The following is a 25,161-nucleotide window of genomic DNA, read 5'->3' on the forward strand; positions in this document are numbered from 1 at the left end:
ATAGAAATAAAATTTTGACAAAATTTTCTATAGAAATAAAATTTTGCCGAAATTTTCTATAGAAATAAAATTTTGACAACTTTTTCTGTAGAAATAAAATTTTAACAAAATTTTCTTTAAATTCCATATCAAACATTTCTTTCGTATAAAACAAAATTTTTATATATACTAACCACAAAAATTTGATCAACAACCTCAAGATATTTTTGTAAAGATTTTTGATAAAATTTTCTTCAAATTTTGGTGGATTATTTATGGCACGAGTGGCAACCGTGATACTCATACTGTAGATGTAAAATGAGGTACAGCTCCTACATGTATGAAATCTCTAGCAAAAACTAGCAATTTCTATATCTGACTATTGTCAAATGTATTCTCTCTTTTGCTGGCTCTAAATGTGTAAACGAACTTCTTCTAGTCCAAAGTTTTGAACCGAGCTAATATCGTCATTTTTGGGGCAAAAATCGGAAAATCGGCATTTGCTATTTTTTGAGTAAAAAATCGTCAAAATGCCGATAAATCGGCAAAATTGGCAGCCCCGACCATAATATTAAAAGAAACATTGGGTCCACTTTACATGATTGGACAAACGGCGATTGAAAATTGTCTACGAATAAAACAATCAATCTAAGACAAAATTAGTTAAGAATTGGAAGGGATATAAGATTCACAAACGAACCAAATTCTTAAGTGATATTAAATTTGTTTTCTGGGCCGTCACTATAGCTTTGAACTCTTGCAAAAATGTAGCAATGAAAAAGTAGAGAAAAAAAATCTAAAATTCCTCAGTGAGTGTATAGTTCGGTAGTTACAACTATTTATAATACTATATGGTGTTATAGTAGCTGGAGCTTCACTAATCGAATCGGCTGGTAATTTTAGAATAAATTTAGCGACTGATTTCTTTACATATCTCAGGCGCAGTTACTTAAAAGCTTGCAACTTAAAATAACTGTAGTGTTCATGAGGCGAAACAAGAAAAACAAAATTTTGCTACAATCAAATTTTGCCTACGGTTTCCTCAAAAATAAAAAAATGCTTTTATTTGGAAAACTCAACTATATTTTTATCCAGTGTACAATTAAAAGATGATTGTTCAGCTATTATCTTCAACTAACGCATTGGAAGATAACATTGAAGCATTTAGCCGTGAGATACCGGCCGAAATTTTGGGAAGAGTATGCTGCAATTCGACTAAGTTGATGGAACATTTGAGGGGCAGTCGCGGTCCACATTTGCATGAAAGATCTCTAAGTATCTTAAATTGTATGGACATCAATTTTTTTTTTTTTGGAAATTTCCTTAACCTCTTAAAAATCTTGCGCTAAAAGCATCTGCATGAAGATGAAAGGAGAAAATTGATGAAAAACTGGTATATAATAACTTTACGAACTGATGTCCAAAACAGTTGAAGGACAGCAATATAATACCTTTACAAATTTTTGTCCAATATTAGGAAACGTTGAAGATGAGCTCGTGTAAGAGAAAACTACGCTTCAGGGAATGTACTGTCGTATAAAAAAGAGCTTAGGCTCTAAATATGTTCATGTGGTAAAAATAAAAAAGGAACAACGGGATCTTCGGGATTTTTTGACAAGTCAAAAATGAAATGGGAAATCGGTTTTTGAATTTCATTTTGTTTTACAAGTCAGTAAGTATCCTATAAAATAAGCCGATTCATAATAAAATTCATAATTCAGTTCATACAAATTTCAATTAATCTATAAAATATTATTGAACACTTCATTTAACACTCAGCCTTAATGAGATAATGTGGTGGATAATATGGTGGAACAAAACGTTCATTTTCTTATGTACAAACTGATAGCACTTTTAGAGTTAGAACATAAAAGGAAAACTTTTCAGACGCCAAGGCCAAGTCGATGAAATACTTTTCAGTACCATTGAATGATTAAACCATTTCCGCTACTACAGAATCACAACGTTTGGATATTAAACACATTTTAGATATTTATTTGTTATTGTTTTTTTGTTGTTTATATTTAGAAAAAGAACTAATACAATTACGTCACCATTAATCTTCCAGTTTCAATTGGCCTTGGTGAAAAAAAAGTTGGGAATGGTCTAGCTACTAGTTATAAATTACAACTTCACCAAAATAATTTTATGTAAATTTGGTAAATTTGGCAAAACCTAATCACACCCATGAAGTGTGGGCTTTTGTGAGTAGTAGTTTAGGTGATTGAATCACTACACTGTATGACTAATATGACTAATATTTTCATGGCGGAATTGTGGCGCTTTTAATAGATTTTTTTATAGACAATACTTTGTGGCGGAAGCAAATTTACTTCAGCTGTAGGCTTAAGTGAAATGGAGAGTGATGGAGATCGTGTGACGTATGAAAAATATTAACTCATTTAAAGTTATTCATACGCACCAAAGGTCGATATTGTTTGTGCGAGAGCAAAATATACCTCCTTGTTCTGGTTTACAAATTCGCAAAATGCAAAATTTTGAATTGCCAATAACTCGTCAACCGATACCGTCAACTTTAGACTTGAACAGAACAGAGTGGTTCGGAAAATAAAGATTGGGATAAATTTTGCGTATTGCGAATTCGTAAACCATAACAGGAGGGATAATATCTCTATATTTAGAAAGGATAAGTTGGTTCGGTAAACTGTTTATAACTTAATTTGAAAATGAGCATATGAGGACCTGTATTTTGAGAACTCTACTTTTCTTAGGAAATAATAACTACAGAGTGTTTCACGTGCATAATTTTTTCATAGGCCTATATGAAGGCACTAGAGCCTTCAATAATAAGAAATAAAATAAAAAAATAAATAAATTTTGGTATTCATGCTGTTATATTCGTTATTCTAATGTGAGAAGTGAAAGGATCAGGGCCAGTGGTATTAGAAGCCAAGCAAGACGTAACTTTCATGAATGAAATATCATTTACGGCCATTATCTTGTAGCTCCGTTAGGCTTTAACTGCCAGTTAATAGAAATTAAATTGCAAATATCTTCTCTCCGATTAACTTTAACTGAAAAATTTTCAGCAGTTAAATTTCTATCTGGCATGTGGAATATATACTCAAGATGACAGATATATCCATGGTACGGTTTAAAAGTTCGTTAACTAACGGAGCACTAACGGAGTTTCATGAAAATGGGGGTTAATGTCATACATTTGGACTTCAAATAGATGAAGATCGACTTGATATAGTCCACATTCGAACCCTTCACATCGAACCGTAGTGGTGCAGTGGTTAGCAGAGATGGTCTGTATCAAACTTTTTTAGGTTTGCGACTGTCGCAAAGTTGTAAACGTCGTAAACGTCATATACGTGTCGTAAATGTAGAAAAAGTAACAAAAGTCGCAAATTCAAAATACTTTAGTCGCGTCAGCTAGGCAGAAAATTCGATGATATCCAAGACGATGGTATGTGCGAAGAGAAGGTTTTAGTCCCCACATTTTCCCTATTGCCTTTTTGCCTTTCTTAGCTTTAAGTTCAGTCTCCTGTCCAATATAACCCCAAGGTATTTTTCACACTCACCAACGGGAATTTCGATACCACCTAAGAAAATAGGCTTGACCGTGGGAAAACTTTCACAAATTTCTGCAGGATTTCTTCTATTCAAAATTATGTTTTCTACAGTAGATTTACGACTTTTGCGACATACGTATTATACCGTCGCAAATGTATGTCGCAAAAGTCACAGTTTGTGACAGGCCAATCCTGGTGGTTAGCTTGTACGCCTTGCATACAAGGAGTCGTGGACTCAGTCCCGGCCTCAACCAAGCAGCAAAAAGTTTTTCAACCGTGGATAGATCTCGCTTTGATTTCTGCTTAAAACAATACGTTGTTTAAACTACAATAGTAGCTTAACCAACAGAGGAAAAGGCATGCTTGTTAAATTTATTTGGGCAAAGCCATTTAGACTGCAAGATGGTTGGATGGACGATCGTTTCAGTACTCCCATATTTTTCATCAGCATCCTCTACTCACGCTTGCCACAGTTGGTAGAATTCTACCAAAAATGGTAGATTTTTTACTGTTTGATAGATTGGTAGAATTTTTGATTCTTTGGTAGATTTTGCAGAATATTCCTCTCCAAATAAGAATTACTTCAAAAATGATCTACAGAAATAAAATTTTAACAAAATTTTGTATAGAAATAAAATTTAAAGAAAAATTTTTATAGATATAAAATTTTGACAAAATATTCTATAGAAATAAAATATTGATAAAATTTTCTATAGAAATAAGATTTTCTATAAAAATAGAATTTCGACAAAAATTTTTATAGAAATAAAATTTTGGCAAAAAATTTTATAGAAATAAAATTTTGGCAAAATTTTCTATTGAAATACATTTTTGGAAACATTTTCTATAGGAAAAAAATTTTGACCAAATTTTCTCTGTAAATAAAATTTTGAAAAAAATGTTCTATGAAATTTTTTATAGAAATAAAATGTTGACAACATTTTCTATAGGAATAAAAATTTGACCAAATATTCTCTGCAAATTTCTATAGAAATAAAATTTTGAAAAAAACTGCTCTTTAGAAAAAAAATTTTATAAAAATAAAAAAAAGTTTTTCAACCGTGGATAATTCTCATTATTATTGTTTTGATTTCTGCTTAAAACAATACGTTGTTTAAACTACAAGAGCAGCTTAACCAACAGAGGAAAAGGTGTGCTTGTCAAATTTATTTGGGCAAAGCCATTTAGACTGCAAGATGGTTGGATGGACGATCGTTTCAGTACTCCCATATTTTTCATCAGCATCCTCTACTCACGCTTGCCACAGTTGGTAGAATTCTACCCAAAATGATAGATTTTTTACTGTTTGATAGAATTTTTGATTCTTTGGTAGATTTTGCAGAATATTCCTCTCCAACTAAGAGGTACTTCAAAAATGATCTACAGAAATAAAATTTTGACAAAATTTTGTATAGAAATAAAACTTCAAGAAAATTTTTTATAGAAATAAAATTTTGACAAAATATTCTATAGAAATAAAATATTGATAAAATTTTCTATAAAAATAAAATTTTCTATAAAAATAGAATTTTGACAAAAATTTTTATAGAAATAAAATTTTGGCAAAAATTTTTATAGAAATAAAATTTTGGCAAAATTTTCTATTGAAATACATTTTTGGCAACATTTTCTATAGGAAAAAAATTTTTACCAAATTTTCTCTGTAAATAAAATTTTGAAAAAAATGTTCTATGAATTTTTTTATAGGAATAAAATGTTGACAACATTTTCTATAGGAATAAAAATTTGACCAAATGTTCTCTGTAAATTTCTATAGAAATAAAATTTTGAAAAAAACGGTTCTTTAGAAAAAAAATTCTATAAAAATAAAAAAACAACAAGTTTTTCAACCGTGGATAATTCTCGTTATTATTGTTTTGATTTCTGCTTAAAACAATACGTTGTTTAAACTACAAGAGTAGCTTAACCAACAGAGGAAAAGGTGTGCTTGTCAAATTTATTTGGGCAAAGCCATTTAGACTGCAAGATGGTTGGATGGACGATCGTTTCAGTACTCCCATATTTTCCATCAGCATCCTCTACTCACGCTTGCCACAGTTGGTAGAATTCTACCAAAAATGGTAGATTTTTGACTGTTTGATAGATTGGTAGAATTTTTGATTCTTTGGTAGATTTTGCAGAATATTCCTCTCCAAATAAGAATTACTTCAAAAATGATCTACAGAAATAAAATTTTAACAAAATTTTGTATAGAAATAAAACTTCAAGAAAATTTTTTATAGAAATAAAATTTTGACAAAATATTCTATAGAAATAAAATATTGATAAAATTTTCTATAGAAATAAAATTTTCTATAAAAATAGAATTTTGACAAAAATTTTTATAGAAATAAAATTTTGGCAAAATTTTCTATTGAAATACATTTTTGGCAACATCTTCTATAGGAAAAAAATTTTTACCAAATTTTCTCTGTAAATAAAATTTTGAAAAAAATGTTCTATGAAATTTTTTATAGAAATAAAATATTGACAACATTTTCTATAGGAATAAAAATTTGACCAAATGTTCTCTGTAAATTTCTATAGAAATAAAATTTTGAAAAAACTGCTCTTTAGAAAAAAAAAATTCTATAAAAATAAAAAAAAAGGTTTTTCAACCGTGGATAATTCTCATTATTATTGTTTTGATTTCTGCTTAAAACAATACGTTGTTTAAACTACAAGAGTAGCTTAACCAACAGAGGAAAAGGTGTGCTTGTCAAATTTATTTGGGCAAAGCCATTTAGACTGCAAGATGGTTGGATGGACGATCGTTTCAGAACTCCCACATTTTTCATCAGCATCCTCTACTCACGCTTGCCACAGTTGGTAGAATTCTACCAAAAATGATAGATGTTTTACTGTTTGATAGATTGGTAGAATTTTTGATTCTTTGGTAGATTTTGCAGAGAATTCCTCTCCAACTAAGAGGTACTTCAAAAATGATCTACAATGACAAAATTTTGTATAGGAATAAAATTTCAACAAAAATGGTAAATTTTTTACTGTTTGATAGATTGGTAGAATTTTTGATTCTTTGGTAGATTTTGCAGAATATTCCTCTCCAACTAAGAGGTACTTCAAAAATGATCTACATAAATAAAATGTTGACAAAATATTCTATAGAAATAAAATATTGACAAAATTTTCTATAGAAATAAAATTTTGGCAAAATTTTCTATAAAAATACAATTTTGGCAAAAAATTTTATAGAAATAAAACTTTGGCAATATTTTGTATTGAAATAAAATTTTGGCAAAAATTTTTATAGAAATAAAATTTTAGCAAAATTTTCTATTAAGATACAATTTTGGCAACATATGAATAAAATTTTTACCAAATTTTCTCTGTAAATAAAATTTTGACAAAATTTTCTGTGTAAATAAAATTTACACAAAATTTTCTACAGAAATAAAATTTTGAAAAAAATGTTCTATGAAATTTTTTTATAGAAATAAAATGTTGAAAACATTTTCTATATGAATAAAAATTTGACCAAATTTTCTCTGTAAATAAAATTATGACATAATTTTCTATAGAAATAAAATTTTGACAAAAAAAGTTCTTTAAAAACAAATTCTATAAAAATAAAACTTTGCAGAATAAGAATTTTTTGTTTGATAGTTTTTTTGGTAAACTTTTCTCCAAACGATGGTAGATTATTTATGGCTCGAGTGGCAACCGTGCCTCTTATTGAAGCGAAATTATTATGAGATACAAGTTGATATTGAGTAATTATATACGAATTTGTAAGATTTGTTGAAAATTCGTTTATACCAAAGATCGAATTCTCTCATCAGTAAATTGTGGACATTATCGATTTTTTAAATGCCCTATTAAAATTAAGTGCGAATTCTGTACACCCTCAAAAAAAAATCGCTTCTGTAACATATACCCCAAACACATTTTGCTTCAAGCATATATATTTTCAGGATGGGTCCAAACAAAATATTGTTTGTATTGTTCAAACATATTATGTTTCATGCAAGTATAATAATGGAAGTAACCAATTGGCGCCTTAAAAATATATCCACACAAAGGAAATTTCATATTTTTTTTCTACATATTTTTAAGGCGCCAATTGGTTACTTCCATTATTTTACTTGCAGCATACTCTCTAGGTCTCTCTTTCTAAACACAAATATGTTTATAGGCTATTTCTAAATTAATATATGTTTGCATCTAAGCATATTATATTTACAAACATTTTATGTCCCAAACATAATATGTTCTAACATATTAACATATATGTCCCAAACATGTTATGCTAGTTTATGAACATTATATGCTTACACTTAAAAATATTGTGTTTAAAAATTTGAGTTCCAAACATATAATTTTTACATCCAAACATATGGAAAACAGTCTTTTTCGTCCGTGCATGAATTGAGAAAATTCTAATAAATTGTATGTTAATTGTGTGAATTGAGAAAATTGTAAGAGAATATCTGCTAAATACCCTGTTACTATTCGTCCAAAGGGGTTTATTTGTTTGTATAATAACCACTATCTTTCAAATATCTTATTTACAAAAATTAAACTCATGGTGTTTAAAACAGATCAGTATTTCCCGAGAAAATGTTGAAAAATTAATACAAAAAGAATATACTTTCAGCGACGTTGAGTTCAAAAATAATAAGAGGTTAGAAAGAAAACACTTGAACTGGTACTCCATGATCCTATGGAGGAGGCACTTCCGCACTCACTTGTTCACACGATAACACGCACAGGTTGTTTATGAATTTTGTCCCCCTCATAATCATCCACATCGTCATATTTATTTTAAATAGTTTCTTAATTAAAGAAGCTCGTATTTTATTCATTTAGTTAGTTTTTTTTGCCATATAATCCTTGAATATGCACAATATTCTTGCCCCTACGTACATACACTTATTCATCATATCATACAAACACATACATCTATAGACAATGATATATACATACATATGATATTCTATAGCTATGATGCTAAATTTTTATACTGCAGGAAACTAATGGTGTTTTTTTGTTTGTTTATTTCCTTTTCTTTCTCACTCTCTCTCTTGGTTGTTGCAGAATACGTGTCTGTGGTGGGCGCTTGTTTGAAAATGGCGCCTCGGATATAGTTGTAACTTTGACGTAGCAGGCGACATACATGTGCCTCATGTAAGTAGTATTTTATTGTTGAAGTTTATTTATGTGGTTGGTGTTGTTGTTGTCATACTTATACTCTACTAACCCATCAAACTATCTCACTGTGTACACTCATATACTTAAGTCTAATCACCTAACAACAAACATGCCTACCTCTATGAGGTAGGTATGAATACTGCCAGTATGAATACTGCATACACAATCAAATGGAATTGAGTGAAGATATTCATACTAAACCAAGTGTATGGAGTAGACACAATTTCTCTCACTCGTCTAACGTAATTGTCCTGTATTTTTTTTAGAATATTAGACCATTTTGCAAGGAACAGTGGGCCAAAGCAAAGCAAAATGGAAATAATAATACTTCATGTGAACACGGAAAATTTTTCTAGACATTTTGTAATAGATGACACTGAGGAAAATATATATGTAATCTTCATGTTTTCTGAAGGTTGCAGAATTGAAATAAATAAATGTCGTCTATATTTTTTTTTCTATGCGACATATATAAATTAATTAAAAATAAATATCAAAATGACACGAGTATATTTTTCGAAGAATTTTTATATAATGAATTTTTGAGTAAAGGATGATACGGTCATGGGAAAACGCGTGTAAATCGGTGACATCGTTTATTTAAAAAATCAAATTAAATATCTTTTTCAAGTTCAATTAGTATAAAAATCAGGAAAAATATTCAGTTAGGCTTTCGCTTTTCCAAATCCGAATTGCCGGGCCTCACGCTTGACACCTGATTTTGTACAGCCACCTTGTCCACCAGTTTGCCTTGAACTGCTGCTCGTCCTTAGCAGTTTTTTGGTCTTCTTTAGGTACCGCTTGACAATAGCCCAGTATTCCTCAATTGGGCGGAGCTCTGGCGTGTTGGGAGGGTTCTTGTCCTTGGGAACCACCTGCACGTTGTTGGCGGCGTACCACTCCATGGCCTTTTTATCGTAATGGCAAGATGCCAAATCCGGCCAAAACAGTACGGAACAACCGTGTTTCTTCAGGAAAGGCAGCAGACGTTTATTCAAACACTCTTTCACGTAAATTTCTTGGTTGACAGTCCCGGAAGCTATGAAAATGCTGCTTTTCAAGCCACAGGTACAGATGGCTTGCCAAACCAGACATTTCTTTGCGAACTTTGACAGTTTTATGTGCTTGAAAATATCTGCTGCCTTTCCCCTTCCTTTTGCTGTATAAAACTCCTGTCCCGGAAGCTGCTTGTAGTCGGCTTTGACGTAGGTTTCGTCGTCCATTACCACGCAGTCAAACTTCGTCAGCATCGTCGTGTACAACCTCCGGGATCGCGCTTTGCCGTCGTATTTTGTTTATCATCGCGATTTGGAGTCACTACCTTCTTGTAAGTCGATAGTCCGGCTCGTTTTTTTTGGCTCGATGCACGGTTGTAGACGATACACCCAGCTTATTTGCGGCATCTCGGAGAGAGAGGTTAGGGTTTCGCTTGAAACTACCGGCAACTCTCTTTGTCGTCTCAGCGGCTTCCGGTTTTCGATTTCCCCCCGATCCAGACTTCCTGGCTGTCGACAAACGTTCCCCAAACATTTTAATTACATTTGTAACGGTTGATTTGGCAACTTTTAGCGATTTTGCCAGCTTTGCGTGCGAGTAGCTCGGATGTTCGCGATGCGCGAGCAAAATTTTGATACGCTGCTCTTCTTGCTTGGACGGCATTTTGACAACTGAAGAGTGAATTCCAAAATCAAAATAGGAGCAACATTCTACACACACACCTTCAAAATGAGAGGTGTTCAGGTTTTTTAAATGCAAAATGGAAAGAAATACGTCAAGTTTATATTGACCAAATTTTGACCGTATCACCCTTTATCAATTAAATTTTTACAATTTTTTAAAATCAATTGTCATCGATCTTCCTTTATAATTTCTATTATTTATCTAATTTAGCATACTCTAGATTGTTTCCATTTTCTTACGTTGGTCTACTGCTCCATGATTACGAATAATATATTTAGATTCTGGCAATGATATTATCGGGAAGTTAGCCAAAACATATGCTTTGCTATATGGACATCCAAAGTTATTATTAATGATATGAACAAAATGTTATTTGACTCAACAAAGAAATTATTTCAAACATTTTAATGTCCATCTAGCATCAAGAAATAATTTAAAATTTGATTTCTTTATTTGCAATTTAATTTACAAAAATATACGAAATTTATTTTCTAGCTAGATAAAATTAATTCAATCTCCCACAACAACTGATTAAATTTTATTGGCGTATTGGAAATCTTTATAAACCATTCTTTTGCAAACTACACACAAAAAAAATATCAATTAATTTGATTGTCAATACAATTAAAATTATGTTTAAATTTGAGCTAACAACGTAATTTGTAAATACAATAACGATTTCAGTCACTTTAGCAACTAATTTTGTTATATCAACAAACATTTTGTTATATCAACAAAAATTTTGTTGAACTTAAAAATTTTCTGTAACAACAATTTATTGTTAGCTCAAAAATTATAATATTATTTTTTGTGTACTTTTTCAGCTAAAATAATTGTGTATAATTTAATATTTGTTTATTATTGTGTAATTTTTTATTCATCCATATAATGGTCATATGTTTTTAACTTAGGCCTTGGAAATCTGAGGCTCTCATCGTTGGCCGCATAGACAATGACAGAAGATTCCGACTCGATATCTGAGGAAGAACGCAGTTTGTTCCGTCCCTTCACCCGCGAATCATTGTTGCAAATCGAACAACGTATCGCTGAACATGAAAAACAAAAGGAGCTGGAAAGAAAGAGAGCCGCCGAAGGAGAGCAGGTAAATATTAAGCATACCATTTTTTAGACTCTAAATTCTTCTTACAAAAAGAAAGAATACAAGAAACACCCCCGAGCCGCCTAATCTCTCAGTGTGCGTGTGTGTGTGCGTGTGATATGTTGTAACTTCTATTCATTTAATATATATCTATATCTCTATAAATAACCTTTTCTTAACAAAAACAAAAATATATATATTACTAATCCTTAATGTGGAATGTAAATGCTCTTGTTGTTCTAATGGTAACTGAACAAAAAGGCAAAGCTTTTTCTATAACAAAAATACCCTGCCTAAAAAACTTAAAATGTTACTTTTTCATAAAATCCTTAGAAATCCGAACATCTGAAAAAGATCATTCACTCCGTTCATAACATCATATTTCACAAGACATAGTTACATTTTTTAACATATATCAAAATCCTATTTTCATTCAACTATATGCCCTCCATATAGATTAATTTTTCTCTTAAAAACTTTGATCATACAAAATTCAGATTCTAGTAGAATATTTCCTCTTTACCTTAAATCTCGTCATATACTGATCATTGTCCCTTTAAGCTATCCTTTTATCTTTTTAAGATTGTATCATATCTATTGTCAATATATTCTTCATAATCGTTGTGATTTTTGTTTTGAAAAGTTTTAGTATCTTAATATTTTGTTGTTTTAATGTTAATCAATTATTTTTTGGCTTCATTTATAATTTGAAATTGCCTTAGTTAAACTATCACTCCAACCACTTTTTCTACTCTTCTCTTGAAATATGGTAATTATTAGTAATAATTAGTAGTAAATACTAACTTTTCCTTCTTCAAAGCAGCAATCTTTGATAATTTAGTTAGTATATCTCTTAAAATCTTATCTTTATAGTTCAATATAAGATCAATTAGCACTATTTGTATAAATAACGCAGTATTCTCTGTGACTCTATTTTACATATATATTTATCTACAGTTCTAGATGGTTTTTATTATAAAGTACTAAATAAAGTAATATATACATAAAACTATCAATGCAATCTATTTACTTCTATTAATATTTAAATTAATATTTGTATTAGTTTTTGTAGTTTTTTTCTTATTTAAAGAAACTCAAGTTTAGATATCGAAGAAAAAACTCTTCAATAGACGAAGGAATTGATGTATTTTCTAAATAAATATTCTTAGAATAAAGGTAGTTATGTTTTCTTCACGCGTTATTATTTTATGAACTCGTCCTTTCTATTCGTTTTTATGCAATAAAAGTGATATTAATATAACTGTTGTATAAAGAAAATATTAGCAGAAGAAAAGAAGTAGAAAATAACCGGTATTATTATATTCGCAGTAAGAAAGAGTTGACAAAGAAGTTACTGTTCTAATATTATTGACCATCTAGGAGTTAATACTCCTAATAATTTATTACAATATGTTATGGCGACAGCCAATCAATTTTGTTGTTTTACATAGGTAGTCTGCGAGCTATTATCACTTTGATTAGGATCTTCTGAATTCTACTGACAACTGTATAAGAACTCTCTACTCACATTTTATCAATAAAATCTCAACTTTATTTTAAAACATAACCTATCACTTGGCATTTTCACGACTAAATATCTTATGTAGGCATGTGAAATATCCCCATTGGAGCCTAAGTTCCTATTCTATTGTGAAAAAACATAAGATTGCCATATGCGATCCTTAGATTCCCAATTTTCTCACAACACTTGTGAAAGATTCACGTGTCTGTTTTGGACCTAAAACCAATTTTGATCTTTCTGTCTGAGTGCTTACAATTGCCAAAATTTGTTAGAATCAATTCTGTCACTAGGCACCAAAACTAGTTTCTCAAAAATTTCGATGAGTATATGCCGCAAATTAAATAACCCATTTACCAAAAGAATGCTTACTCTAGGTTCTACTTACGGGAATCAATCTATCTAAAGTAGCTAACAGAACTGTAACTCCTTGGGGATTGAGTAGCCTTTCAACCGTTGAAAATGTGTGAAAATCGGTATACGTCGCATACCACCATACGCTTCTATACTTCTTCTACTTATCCTGAGATACTCAAGAAGGCCAATTGATTATATTTTTCTAGAATCACTCGTTTTTTTTTGCTTCCTGTAGAATCGGCAACAAGACTATAACACTAAAGGGCAGTATAAGTACGAACAATGGCATGTAAATCTCTTGAAAATATCTTGGCCCTCTTTTTCCCGAATATAGTACATCCTTTTGCTTATTAACAAACAAAACAAGCAAACACACAACTTTAATGCGAATACTTCTTCAAGATATACTTACACTAACCAGTTAAATATTCAGACTAAAGTTAAGATAATTTTCTCTTTAAACAGAGATTGGAGGGGCATATCATTCAAAGAGTAAGCTACGATTTTTTCTTTACAGTGTAGTAGATAAATATCAACAGTGAAGTGTTATCCTTATAGAAAAACAAGTAAGGAAAGTCTAAAGTCGGGCGGGGCCGACTATATTATACCCTGCACCACTTTGTAAATCCACATTTTCGATACTATATCAAATCCGTCAAATGTGTTGGGTGCTATATATAAAGGTTTTTGTCCCAAATACATACATTTAAATCTGACACCATCTGAACAAAATTTATAATCTATAGACTTAATAACTATAGACTAATGCCCTGGGATGGTACACTATGTTAGTAAAAAAATATGGGAAACATTTTAATCTGAACCAATTTTGAGGCAACTTCGCAAAAGTGTATTTATGATTTATCGGTCGATAGATATGTATTAGAACTAAAGGAAAATTTGAGTCACTTTTACAAGTTTTCGATTTAGCAGTGGCGATTTTATAAGGAAAATGTGGGTATTTTGGTCATTTTTGCCCAAATCGGAAAAGCATATATATATATATGGAAGCTATATAGAAATCTGAACCGATTTCAACCAAATTTGACATGCATACTTAGTATTTTAATTCTACTCCCTGTGCAAAATTTCACATAAATCGGACTACAACTTTGAACTCTGTGGTCATATGACGGCAAATCGGGCGAAAGATATATATGGGAGCTATATCTAAATCTGAACCGATTTCAATAAAATTTTGCACACTTGACTACACTACTAATTGTACTCCTAGTGCAAAATTTCAACAAAATTGGGCTAAAACTCTGGCTTCTGGGGCCATATAGGTCTATATCGGGCGAAAGATGTATATGAGAGCTATAAGTTAATCTGAACCGATTTCAATCAAATTTGGCACACCTGACTATAGTACTTATTGTTCTCCTGGTGCAAAATTTCAAGCAAATTAGGGTAAAACTCTGGCTTCTGGAGCCATATAAGTCCATATCGGCCGAAAGATATATATGGGAGCTTTATCTAAATCTGAACCGATTTCAATCAAATTTTGCACACTTGACTTGACTTCACCAAGTGATATGTTTGTGCAAAATTTCAAGCAAATCAGGGTAAAACTCTGGCTTCTGGGTCCATATTAATGCATATCGGACGAACGATATATATATATGGGAGCTATATCTAAATCTGAACCGATTTCTTCCAAAATCAATAGGGTTCTATTCTGACCCAAAACAGGAACTTGTGTCAAATTTGAAGGCGATTGAACTTAAACTGCAACCTAGACTTTGATCACAAAATGTGTTCACAGACAGACGGACGGACGGACGGACGGGCAGACGGACATGGCTAGATCGACTCAGGGACCCACCCTGAGCATTATTGCCAAAGACACCATGTGTCTATCTCGTCTCCTTCTGGGTGTTGCAAACATATGCACTAACTTATAATACCCTGTTCCACAGTGTGGCGCAGGGTATAAAAATGCATTTATAATAGGAAGCTAGAAGTAAAGGGAAAACTCTCAAAACTGGACACCTATGTTAGTCCACACTTGAGAAGTATTTACTTTTCCGAGTATCCAAGTTTCGCATTGGATTCATGAAAAAGTTTCAGTAAGAGAAATTTTTGTATAAATATCAATACTTATGAGAGGTATCCGTTTTTCGCAGTATCCTAGTTTGAAATGTTTGCTTCATGAAAAAGTGTCAGAATTTTTCCACAAAATGCAAAAACACGGTGTTACCCTCCCTATATATTGCCACTTGCCACTTATGAGAGGTGTCCGCTTTTACGAGAAAGGATTAAATGTACATTTCAGAAACATGTCCGTTTTGTATTTGCTTCAGTCAGTAGAAAAATATTGAAACAAATTGCCTAAATACGGTGATACTCTTCCTGTATTTTGAGCATTTTCTGCTAAAGATTATACAATAGAGTGTAAGCTACTTATAGCATAGTCATATTATTAAAGTAGATAAATAGTTTTGCTAGTTCCTAGTTTATTTTCCCTAAAAGAGTTTTATTTTCTTCTTTAATTTGCCTTATTTATATTTCCTTGATATTATTAATCTATATATTTACTATGTTGTTTCACTTTACTTTGTTATATACTTTTAATATTTATATACATATATACAATTTGACATATCTATGTTGATTTAATAATTTCGTATGTAAAAATAAATATTTGATGTTTTCATATGATTGATTAATGGATTGATGAAAATTAATGTATTGGCTTCAATAGAAGAAAATACATATATATTAACCAATTAAAAAAGGAGAATTATATTGTATATAATAGTAATAAAAAATAAAGAACTTTGTACAAAACTAAAACTATGGGCAAAAAATTATTTTGGTTGAAATTAAAATTTTAAATTAATATTAATTTAATTTCATAAAATTGAAATTTTTATTTCAAATTATTTTTGTTTTGTTATAACTCTTTCTTTGTATAATTTCTTACCATATTTCTTCATCCCTAAGAAAATTTTTTGGAATTGTAAATATTTGAGACTTCCTAAATACATTCTCATTTCAACAAGGCGACATTTGGTCTGCATCATTTCATTTTTTTTTATCATTCTGGCCAAACAACAAGTATGGCTTATTATTGACTTCAAACTAGAATGCTCTCAACCATTAGCATATTAATATTGTTCGTCTTCCCCTTTCGTTCATTTTTCTTGTCATTGAATTTTAAATCCATTAGGAGAAAAGACACAATTCATCCCAAGATATGAAACTAAAAATAAATTCCTCTCATATACGTATGAATCATTTTTGTTTACGCGCCTTTGTTGTCTATAAGCTCACTAAAATTCGTTCGCTCATTCATGCCATTAAATTCGATAAACTCATGACAAAAAAAAAAAACTCGTATTTAAATTAGTAACAAAGCCAACTGTCCTTATTGTCATTTTTTTTCTAGGAAAGAAGAAAGCAAAGCAATTCATATTCTTAAAAATGTTTTTCTCTCTTGTTCTTGTTTCATGTGTTTTCTTATTTTTTTCTCTTTCTCTTAAAAATTTTCTTTCTCTCTTCTCCAAAACAAAAACACCATTTAACTCCAAACTAAACCATATATGCGACAAAAAAAAATAATCTTTGTACAAATCAATGAAAACTATTTGATTTACGTGCGCCATATCCCTTTTTCAAAACCAAAAAAATAAAAAAAAAAATATCGCAAACTCGTCACAAAACGTTTGTATCCGTTTTTCTCTTCATGTTATTGTTGGTCCTTCTGGATGAAATCATTGCGAAACATTCATACTCTTCATTGACGTCGACCAAACGACCAAACTCATTTCCAACCAATGTCTCATATATATATGCGTCATCATTATTTGCTGCTGATGTTGTTGTTGTTCTCGTCGTCGCCTTTTTGTGCTTATGTCGCCAATATGTGAACAATAACAACAACCACATACTACCATGTCATTTCACCATTTCAAATCAAAATCTGTTTCGAAACCAAAAAAAAACAAAAACTAAATCAAATCGCCAAATCGTCCTTTATAAATCTTCTTTCAGCCGCAATATGGTCGCAAGAAAAAGCAAAAAGAAGTAAGAGTTTTTTGCAGCTATCCGCTATTTTAAAACTTTTCATGTTATTTTCCTTTTGTTGTTTATTTTTCTTCTTTGGTTTGAAAGCAAAAAACCCGTTGAAAACAAGAATTGTTTAGTCAAATTTGTTTGTCCTGTGGAGAAAATTTTCTTTTCATTTTGTATTACGTTACGTTACGTTACGTTATATACGTTATCTTCTTCTGCTAAAACAGCTGCCACCAATTATTTCGCCGCGTAACACTATACTATGTGTGTGTGTGCGTTTTTTTCTCAATTTGCCCCCGTTTCTATTGCCATACTTACAAATACTACTACTACTACTTAAAATCCTTTCTCTTAATACAATAACAATAAATCCATTTATCTATACTTGAAACTTTTTACTACAATTACACTTACACTTAAGTTTTCTTTTTAACACTATATCTATATCCTATACCAATTTATTTTAGTTTTTGTTTTTGTTAATTTATTTTTCTTTTTATTCTCATAAACAAATAGTTTTTTGCCTTAAAACAAAGAATTTCCATATGCTCATAATGTGTTGCTTTTATTTTTATATGTGATTGTTGCTTACAAAACCTACAGACTTTATTCAATTTATTGTGAAAAATTATATTCTTGCTTCGAACGCAATACAAGAAAACAGCTCACACGAACTCCTTAGAGAAACGCAAAATCAAAATATTTTCCCATTAGTAATGATGGTTTATTAGGCTAGCTAATAAAAAAAAAGTTATGAAAAAAATTAAATTAATAATAAAACCACATCACGTGAGAATTTACTTCCCCACTATCTTCTTGAGATGTTTGTTGCAGTTGGTAGACAAGAACTAAAGTGCATGCTGAATACGCCAGATTATGTTCCAACTTTTGACACACTCATAAATAAAATATTTACAATATTTTTTTCAAAATGGAATTTTCTTTTTATATTTTAGACCAATATGCTAAAATAATCCAAGTTGCTATAAATATGGACCCCATGAAAATTAGCCCCAAAAACTAAATAAATTTCGGCCCCAAAAATTTATATGAAAAATCACAAAACCAAAGTTGTATGTTTTTAGGGAGTGACTTAATTATCTTTTTGGAGCCCGTTTGCATTATGAAAATAAAGCATTATTTCATTTTTGGGATTATGTTTCGGGCATATTTTCGCATACTGATACGAAAATAACAGGTTGGCTGATAAGTCCCCGGTCTAACAAAGAAAAACACATTTTTTTTGTCAAAATTCGTTTTTATTATTCAACATAGTTCCCTTCAAGAGCGATACAACGATTATAACGACCTTCCAATTTTTTGATACCATTTTGGTAGTACTCCTTCGGTTTTACCTCAAAATAGGCCTCAGTTTCGGCGATCACCTCTTCATTGCAGCCAAATTTTTTCCCTGCGAGCATCCTTTTGAGGTCTGAGAACAAGAAAAAGTCGCTGGGGGCCAGATCTGGAGAATACGGTGGGTGGTGAAGCAATTCGAAGCCCAATTCATGAATTTTTGCGATCGTTATCAATGACTTGTGGCACGGTGAGTTGTCTTGGTGGAACAACACTTTCTTCTTCTTCTTCATATGGGGCCGTTTTGCCGCGATTTCGACCTTTAAACGCTCCAATAACACCATATAATAGTCACTGTTGATGGTTTTTCCCTTCTCAAGATAATCGATAAAAATTATTCCATGCGCATCCCAAAAAACAGAGGCCATTACTTTGCCAGCGGACTTTTGAGTCTTTCGACGCTTCGGAGACGGTTTACCGGTCGCTGTCCACTCAGCCTACGGTCGATTGGACTCAGTAGTGTAGTGATGGAGCCATGTTTCATCCATTGTGACGGAAAAACTCGGATGTATTACGAGTTAACAGCTGCACACACCGCTCAGGATCATCAACACGTTGTTGTTTTTGGTCAAATGTGAGCTCGAGCGGCACCCATTTTGTACAGAGCTTCCGCATATCCAAATATTGATGAATGATATGACCAACACGTTCCTTTGATACACAGAAAAAAATTTCACGAAAATTTTTGCAATTAAAATTTTAATTGAGTTTTAAAAAATATTCAATTAAAAATTTAATTGATTCAACAAATTTTTTAATTGAAACAAAAATCAATCACAAAAATTAATAGTATCAATTAATTTTTTAATTGGATCAATTAATTTTTTAATTGGCCTTCAATTAATTTTTTAATAGATTGTATCGTTTCTGTGATTGAAGACATTTCAATTAAAAAGTTAATTGGATCAATTAATTTCGTGATTGAACCAGAAAAAATATGTTTGTGTGTATCTTTAAGGCCTCTGCTATCTTGATTAACTTCATTTTACGGTCATTCAAAATCATTTTGTGGATTTTTTTGATGTTTTCGTCGGTAACCACCTCTTTCGGGCGTCCACTGCGTTCACCGTCCTCCGTGCTCATTTCACTACGCTTGAATTTTGCCTACCAATCAATTATTGTTGATTTCCCCGGGGGAGAGTCCGGAAACTCATTATCAAGCCAAGTTTTTGCTTCCACCGTATTTTTTCCCTTCAGAAAACACTATTTTATCAAAACACGAAATTCCTTTTTCTGAAGGGTTTCGTAGTCGACCAATGCTAACCGAAAATTATTATGAGTGGTAACCGATTATTTTAAAATCTTTGAAAATACTGCGAGAGAGATTTTGATTACCGGTAAATCAAAAGGAGTGATTCTTTGTCAACTCTCCCAGTTTTTGCTGGGTGTTTTGTCTAAATTGACTAATCTACACAGCAAAACTTGGGTAAGTAGTTGAGGTGAAAAACTGCTAAACCAAGAGCATTTATTCCATACGCCAAGCAATACCATAAGCTTGAAAGTAATAACTTATCATCACCGGATAGTTAGTTGTTTATTTTTTACACACTATATTTTTGACTTATATCTCGTTTAGGCTTACAATTTAGCTTTTGGTAATGCTACAGAGAAGTACTTTCCTCATGTCATGCAAAAGTAATCAAGATTTTTATTCTACCACAAACAGTTTAACAGTTTAAACAGTTTTGTAACCATTACCATATCAATGAGTGCTACGCAATTCTAGTTTTAGCTCAATGATATGGGAACTGCTGCTTATAGTTGAGTTGAGGGCAGGTATGGAAAATACAATAGTACAAAAAAGGTATTTTTTTGAGCGAAAAAATACTTTTCACTAAATTTCAACAAAAATCCCATTGGGTGATTATTGTCCAGAGCTTCGTTAGACTGAATTTAAAGCGAATAAAATTTTGTTTGTCAACTCCTCAATTTAAAAAAAAAAAAAAATTGAAAAAGTTTTCTATAGAAATAAAATTTTGAGAAAATTTTCTATAGAATTAAACTTTGACAGAACTTTCTATAGAAATAAAATGTTACCAAAATTTTCTATAGAAATAAAATCTTGACAAAATTTTCTATAGAAATAAAATTTTGACAAAATTTGCTATAGAAATAACAGTTTGACAACATATTCTATAGAAATAAAATTTTGACAACGTATTCTATAGAAATAAAATTTTGACAAAATTTTCTATAGAAATAAAATTTAGACAAAATAGAAACGCGTGCTTTTTTCGACTAAATCATTCTTGAAATTCAATAAATTGGTGTTTTTGACTAAGGGTAGTTGTCAAGTTCTCAGTGTTACTGAGTCAACATTGATAACTGGTTTCATATTAAGTATAAGCTTCGAACTTATGACCTTCATAAATGCAAGATGGTCATTGCACCACAGTCAATCCATACTTCCATCAAAATCTCTGTTTTAGTTTCGCATAAAAATTCCAAAACATATCATAACTTCCATGGACAGTTATTACTCTATAAAATGATGGTATCATATAATGGTACGATTTATTTAACTTCAGGCCCTTATTATGAATGTGAACAATAAAGAGACAATAGAAGAGGTCATTGTTCTCATTATCTCTTGTTGATGGGTAACTTTTCGAAATACAACCAACCAGCAGTGAATCACTTGAGTTTCCTAAAGGGACCTGGAATGCATTTTGAGGATTTCTGTTTTATAGATATGTCCTTGTTTGTCCTTACCAAGTGCATTGCTTTTAAGTATCCTTCATGAATAGTTGTTTAGAGTTTTGTTGCTGTTGGTTTTTTTTTTATTATTTTTAATGGACTTCTCTATCTTTTGCAAACTGATGCAATGTATACATATCAACCATGTTTCCTTTTCTCGGGAAAACCCTTTAAGCAAAAGCAAACATTAGTGCATAGTGCACATCGTATGAATATATAATACATACAACAAATGCCTTGCATATACCATCATATACCATCAATTTTTCCCTATGTATGTTCCTACATATACTATGTATTTGATTTTGTGTTACAATGTGAGTGCGTGTGGGTTATCATTGTATGTTTGCAATTCTTATTTACATACACATACTCGTACTACTAATACTATTGCCACTGCCACTACATATTTGCAATAACACTAACGCTTTTACTACTTTTACTCTTCGCCATAATAATAAAGTTAAATAAATGTATGAATGAATGAATTTTGTATAAGACCCCGAGTATCGTGGTATAAATGAAAGCGATTGCAAGAAAAACAAAGACACAGAGAAATCGTTTTGCCCCAAAAATTCGTTATAAAAATCAAGCCAAGTAAAACCATATAGATACAATATAGCCTAAATAACTTGCCTGAGGGGGGTGGGACAGTCTGTGATATACAATTTATGAATATATGTAAATATTTTTATGAATTTTATTGCGGATTGTTCTTTATCAAAACGAAAACAACTATACTTTGGTTTTCTTGCAATTCCTTATGTCCATATCATGATAAGTCGACAAAAACTATGATAAAGAAAAACATGAAATTTCAAGTTAAAATTCAGTTTATTTATAATAAACAACACTCATTTTTGTCTTAAAATATCATTATGAGACAAAAATTAGGTACTCCATTAGAAATTTACGATTTTCGATTTAGCATATTTTGCAATAAAGCTATCAATATTCGTTGGTGGGTATATGTATTGTATGACACAGTGATAAATAAATACAAACAATAATAAACAACACTCATTTTTGTCTTAAAATATAATTATGAGACAAAAATTAGGTAATCCATTAGAAATTTACGATTTTCGATTTAGCATATTTTGCAATAAAGCTATCAATATTCGTTTGTGGGTATATGTATTGTATGACACAGTGATAAATAAATACAAACAATGACACATGCATTACAAGTCCAGTTATGAGTATATTCGTACATGAACAGCTAATACACATACAAACACGCAAGATTTACTTCTATAATTCATACATATACAGTTGGAGAGGGTAGTTGATCTTTTGAAAATATATTTTCGCTATAGGTTTCAATGTTGGATCTCGTTTTATGCAAATTAAAAAATTTTTGATTGGTTTATTGAAAAGGATGGTTCGGGTTTTTCTCACATTTGGCATTCTTTATGGCACTTTGAAATTTCGTACTACACCATCAAAGCGATGTTTATATTATGGACGATGGATCCTTGTTTTGGGAAAGCTCCCATATTTAGATACCTTTTTTATTCGCTTTGTAATTGATATGCCGGCCGAAATATTTGATCTGACGATCGAAGGTGCAAACTTTGAGATGCATGACCAAAGTCTTAGTGCTCGAATTGCACTATCAAATTTCAGTGAAGTCAAAATGTTAGAACTCAGACCGGGTTGTCAACGAACACACGTTTGGGGAAAGCTCCCACCTAGGCCAGTATTTAGATTTTACATCTTTTAAATATGGAAGATGTTTTTTTCTTTGGTTAGTCTGAAATTTAATTCTGAGTAGTTGAAACGCAGATCGAAATATTTGACTTGACGAACACGCAGGTATTGACTTGCATGGCCAAAGATTTAGAGCTCGAATTGCACGCTGAAATTTCAGTGATTGAACTGTAGATCGATCAGCTTCAATTATTAAAAATTAGGCCGAGCTTATAGTGATTGATGTCCAAATGTTAGAGCTCGGATCGGGTTGTTAATACAACATACATTATAGAATTCCTACAGGAAATTGTTGCAAATTGTCCTTGACGGAACTATCACAGGACTGGTAGCGATGCTTAGCGGTATGAAAATAGGCCCAGGTCTAAACCCAACTGATGGAAATAATATTAAGTTTTAGGAAAAAATAAAAAAATGAAATAAAAAAGACGCACGTAGTGAGTTGCATGGCCAAAGTCTCAGAGCTCGAACTGCACGCTGAAATTTCAGTGATTGAACTGCAGATTGATCAGCTTCAATTATTAAAAATTAGGCCGAGGTTTTAGTGATTGATGTCCAAATGTTGGAGCTCGGATCGGGTTATTAAAGCAACATACATTATAGAATTCCTTCGGGAAATTGTTGCAAATTGTCCTTGACGGAACTTTTACAGGACTGGTAGCGATGCTTAGCGGTATGAAAATAGGCCCAGGTCTAATCCTAACAGGTTGGCTGATAAGTCCCCGGTCTGACACATAGATGGCATCGCTAATATTAAATGCATGCAATTATTTTTATATAGTACCAACCTTCAAATGATTCGTGTCAAAATTTGACGTCTGTAAGTCAATTAGTTTGTGAGATAGAGCGTTTTTTTGTGAAGCAACTTTTGTTATTGTGAAAAAAATGGAAAAAAAGGAATTTCGTGTTTTGATATACTGTTTTCTGAAGGGAAAAAATACGGTGGAAGCAAAAACTTGGCTTGATAATGAGTTTCCGGACTCTGCCCCAGGGAAATCAACAATAATTGATTGGTATGCAAAATTCAAGCGTGGTGAAATGAGCACGGAGGACGCCGCGCGAGCTCACATTTGGGTGCCGCGCGAGCTCACATTTGACCAAAAACAACAACGTGTTGATGATGAGCGGTGTTTGCAGCTGTTAACTCGTAATACACCCGAGTTTTTCCGTGGATATGTGATGAAACATGGCTCCATCACTACAATCCTGAGTCCAATCGACAGTCGGCTGAGAGGACAGCGACCGGTGAACCGTCTCCGAAGCGTGGAAAGACCCAAAAGTCCGCTGGCAAAGTAATGGCCTCTGTTTTTTTTTTGGGATGCGCATGGAATAATTTTAATCGATTATCTTGTGAAGGGAAAAACCATCAACAGTGACTATTATATGGCGTTATTGGAGCGTCTGAAGGTCGAAATCGCGGCAAAACGGCCCCATATGAAGAAGAAAAAAGTGTTGTTCCACCAAGACAACGCACCGTGCCACAAGTCATTGAGAACGATGGCAAAACTTCATGAATTGGGCTTCGAATTGCTTCCCCACCCACCGTATTCTCCAGATCTGCCCCCACCGACTTTTTCTTGTTCTCAGACCTCAAAAGGATGCTCAAAGGGAAAAAATTTGGCTGCAATGAAGAGGTGATCGCCGAAACTGAGGCCTATTTTGAGGCAAAACCGAAGGAGTACTACCAAAATGGTATCAAAAAATTGGAAGGTCGTTGTAATCGTTGTATCGCTCTTGAAGGGAACTATGTTGAATAATAAAAACGACTTGTGACAAAAAAATGTGTTTTTCTTTGTTAGACCCGGGACTTATCAGCCAACCTGTTAAGTGATGGAAAAAATATTAAGTTTTAGGAAAAAATAAAATATGTGTCACTGAGTGCGAATCACTTGGCAATCGGGATAGCCCACTTTGGACTCATCTGTATAGCAAAGTTTTAAAGGTCGGCCGAAGGCACGCCATGCTAAAAAGAAATCTGAAGCGAAAATAGGACCCTGTTGAAAACCAATCAAAATCTCAAAAGGGAATATTGGGAA

General features: G+C 31.9%; 1 protein-coding gene across 19 annotated transcripts in view; it reads left to right on the forward strand.

Moving 5' to 3' along the window:
• para (sodium voltage-gated channel paralytic) overlaps positions 1 to 25,161 on the forward strand; it is a 196,311-nt gene that overhangs the window by 33,039 nt on the left and 138,111 nt on the right. For 11 of the 19 annotated variants that reach the window (XM_075300892.1, XM_075300894.1, XM_075300893.1 and 8 more), the window contains exons 3-5: positions 8,574 to 8,663; positions 11,279 to 11,469; positions 17,339 to 17,371. In XM_075300892.1, the coding sequence (XP_075157007.1) occupies positions 11,320 to 11,469; positions 17,339 to 17,371 (183 nt within the window). In that variant the 5' untranslated portion in view covers positions 8,574 to 8,663; positions 11,279 to 11,319. The remainder of the gene's footprint in view (positions 1 to 8,573; positions 8,664 to 11,278; positions 11,470 to 17,338; positions 17,372 to 25,161) is intronic. The other 8 variants (XM_075300899.1, XM_075300898.1, XM_075300903.1 and 5 more) reach the window with 1 other exon arrangement.

This window comes from Haematobia irritans, chromosome 3 (genome assembly GCF_050003625.1).
Source record: "Haematobia irritans isolate KBUSLIRL chromosome 3, ASM5000362v1, whole genome shotgun sequence".
NCBI lineage: Eukaryota > Metazoa > Arthropoda > Insecta > Diptera > Muscidae > Haematobia > Haematobia irritans.